The sequence below is a fragment of the Gossypium raimondii genome, chromosome 6 (genome assembly GCF_025698545.1).
Source record: "Gossypium raimondii isolate GPD5lz chromosome 6, ASM2569854v1, whole genome shotgun sequence".
NCBI lineage: Eukaryota > Viridiplantae > Streptophyta > Magnoliopsida > Malvales > Malvaceae > Gossypium > Gossypium raimondii.
This window is the reverse complement of record NC_068570.1, coordinates 48218335-48221655: the sequence shown is the minus strand read 5'-3', so window position 1 is coordinate 48221655 and position 3321 is coordinate 48218335. Positions and strand designations below refer to the sequence as shown.

The following is a 3321-nucleotide window of genomic DNA, read 5'->3' as shown; positions in this document are numbered from 1 at the left end:
AGGAAAGGGTTGCTGATGTGGCATGAAATCTTTAAATGTCCAAAAGACCAAAACTGTTTCCCTCCGTCTTATAATTAAATTGCATTGTCCAAACCACCAAACCCTTGAAAGGGTGTTTTATGTAATAATCCCCCCAACGTTACCATGTGACACCTTCTGCTACTCGTTTCTCTTAGCTATCTCTTTGCATGGCGTGGGACTTATTTAAGAAGCCTAACCAAATGATTAGGGTGTTGTTTGCCGATTTGTTTAGTCTTTTAATGTAGATCTCTCTTGTCTGATCTTGTTTACAGGAAATATCACGCCACGCTTGTTATTCATTGCCTCATTGCCTGTATCTTATTGATCACTATGAGCATATCTTATTAATATTGCAGGTGCCTTTTTTTTTTTGGAAAAAAAAAAGTGGACAAGTCAATCTTGTGTTCGAATTTACTTTTCAGTGAATTTTAAAGTCAAATGCGACATGGAACTAAATTACTTTAAAAAGTAGGAGAATTCCTCTGTGGCATGTAAGTACGTGTTGTCTGAGAAGGTTTGTAAAGTTGTTAAAATGTGTGTTTAATTAATTTTTCATTACTTTAAATTGTAGGGAAGAAAGATATAGATGTAGTTGAAAAGTTGAGTGATGATTGGTGGCTTAGCCACTTTTGCCAGAGGGCTTTCATGGTGGTGAACACTCTCCCCACACTGTATATCTTTTTCTCTATCCCTAATTGTCTAACCTTTCCTAGAAAAACAACCCTCTCTCTTCTCTTTCTCTCTCTGAAAATATTTTTTAGGGGTTCGTTGTTGTGTCAGTTTGAGTGGATATGCTTGGCCTTTTGTTATAATTAATGGTAGTTAGATCTCTCTCTCTCTCTCACTTTGTAGGGAGGCGGTGGTTTGAATAAGTAGTTTTAGATTTCGACTTTAAACTTAGAAGATTTCATTTGATAATTTGAATGGCTTTTGCTGGTTCTCTCCTTTTCTTTTTCAAAATATAAGAATACATTTAATTCTCTTCCAGAAATCGCCAAAACCATGAAACAGCATAATCTCTTTATGTTTATCTAGTCACTGATCATTTTCTTTAGGTTGACTTGAACTCACGTTAATTCCTTGGCCTAAGTTTCATTCTTGTAAAAAGGGTTAATATCTAGCTTCAGCTTCTCTTTTCTCTCTCTCCCTATGTTATTTTAGGGTGTTGCAGGCACTTTGACGATGGCTGATCAAGGTGGTAACAACATTGGAATGAGGGAATATAGGAAAGGGAACTGGACTGTTAGTGAAACAATGGTATTGATTGAGGCAAAGAAGATGGATGATGAGAGAAGAATGAAGAAAAGCTGGGAGGGTGAAGGGAGAGGCAAACCAACAGAGCTGAGATGGAAATGGGTGGAAGATTATTGTTGGAGGAGAGGGTGTTTGAGGAGCCAAAACCAGTGCAATGACAAGTGGGATAATCTCATGAGGGACTACAAGAAAGTGAGAGAGTACCAAAGGAGAACAGCTGGAGCTGAGGATAACCAAGGATCTTATTGGGAAATGGAGAAGAATGAAAGAAAAGAAAAGAACTTGCCTACTAACATGCTGCGCCAGATATATGAGTGTTTGGAGGAGGTGGTGGAGAAGAAAGGAGGTCAAAGGGTGGTTCTGCCTGCTACTGCCACTGCTAGTGGCTCACTTCCCATTCCCAACATACCGGATGTTATGGATAGACCAATTGCTAGCGTGCAACTGCCTCCTATATTGCAACATCAACTTCCACCTATTCCAGCTGCAGTTCCATTACCTCTAACAGCACTGCCGCAGCTTCCGCAACCGGCAGCTGCTCCTACACCACTATTACAACCACCTTTTTCGTATGCTCAGCCATTGCCCACAGTAGGTACTCGCTCCCTCTCTCTAGCTTGCCTTGCTCACATGCATCAATATTGCCCGTACATAAATAGTAGATTTCAGTTTTTTACGTAGTAATCTTGACGGGTCAGCACAAATTCCAATGATTTAAACTGGTACGCCACGTTAGAGACTACTGTGTATGATGATGCTCTGATTTTTGTATTGATTGATTTCATTGGTTCCATATATATATATATTTATGTTTTGGAGATGTGTGATGGCACAGATTCGGATACAAGTGAGTATTCAGACTCACTAGCAAAGCGAAGGAGAAGATCAGGCGGCAATTGGGAAGGCACCAGCAGCGGCGCTGCTACTGCAAACAACTCAAATGAAGCGGGCACAGCAATATCCAAAAGTGCTTCCATTATAGCAGAAGCCATCCAGGCCAGTGAGGAAAATGAGGAGAGAAGGCATAGAGACCTTGTCAGTTTACATGAGAGAATACTAAAGATTGAAGAATCTAAGACAGAGATCAACAAAAGAGGCATTGATGGCCTGGTTGATGCCATTAACAAGCTTGCTAATTCCATCCTTGCTTTTGCTTCCCATAAAAACCAATCAGCTCCAAAGTGATGCTCTTTATGGTTCCAATTATGTCTTAATTAAAAGTCCCTAATCTCCTTTATGTTAGATGTTTAAACTCTCATGTTTTGTGCTTAAACACATACAAGGGTTGGTTGTACTACTACCAAAAGTTAAATATCAGCAAACTGTTGTGCATTTGGGACGTTTATCTTAAAGGAAAGTATTGTGTCCATATATTGCTTGAGTGTGATGTGGATTATGCACTGCTCTTTAAATTAGCATGTTAAACAGATATGGGAATATCAAAACCCTAGTATTTATTTTTTATGAAACATGTTCTACCCCCAAGCAAGCAACCATTTCACAAGTTCATAAATTCTGGTACTAATTTAAGTGTGAATCAAAGATGCCATGGTGGGGAGGTGGAAGGGTGAAGCTGCTCATCTTATCATTGAATCATTTATGAAGTAGAAATGTGAGAGAGATGATGCTGCAACTGCGCATTGACCAGTAATTCTCTGATACTGGTCAAAGGCGACCAGTCAAAGGATCTCCGAACTGAACCCTCTGACCCTGACCCAAGGATGTGATGGTTGCATAAATTTACAGAAATGCTATTGTGACTATTATTTTTTATTAGGGTAAAGACCATAATACAACCGAGCCCGAATACTGATATTTCTGAGTTCTAATTCGACAAAATTCGATATTTTACTTTTGAGTTTGATTAAATTTATTTATCAAATTTTGTATTTAAATTTGGACTAGTATTCAAATTCGATTTTGACTTTGATTAAATTTATTTATCAAATTTTGTATTTAAATTTGGACTAGTATTCAAATTCGATTTTGACTTGATAATTAAATTTAGAGTTAAATATATATAAATAATAAAATAATTTGATAATG

At 38.0% G+C, this 3321-nt stretch overlaps 1 protein-coding gene across 1 annotated transcript; it reads left to right on the top strand.

The window, feature by feature from the left end:
• Positions 1–785: 785 nt before the first annotated feature.
• On the top strand, positions 786–2607 carry LOC105774776 (trihelix transcription factor ASR3). Its single transcript, XM_012597353.2, has 2 exons — positions 786–1870; positions 2111–2607. Exons 1-2 carry the CDS (start codon positions 1204–1206, stop codon positions 2458–2460), a joined length of 1017 nt encoding a protein of 338 aa, XP_012452807.1. The 5' UTR covers positions 786–1203; the 3' UTR covers positions 2461–2607.
• The last annotated feature ends 714 nt before the right edge of the window (positions 2608–3321 follow it).

Bases quoted from the DNA above. Each gene is read 5' to 3' on its own strand.
- LOC105774776 (XM_012597353.2), top strand. From the start codon at position 1,204: ATGGCTGATCAAGGTGGTAACAACATTGGAATGAGGGAATATAGGAAA. The intron at 1,871-2,110 runs GTACTCGCTCCC...GTGATGGCACAG, and splicing joins TCAGCCATTGCCCACAGTAG to ATTCGGATACAAGTGAGTAT.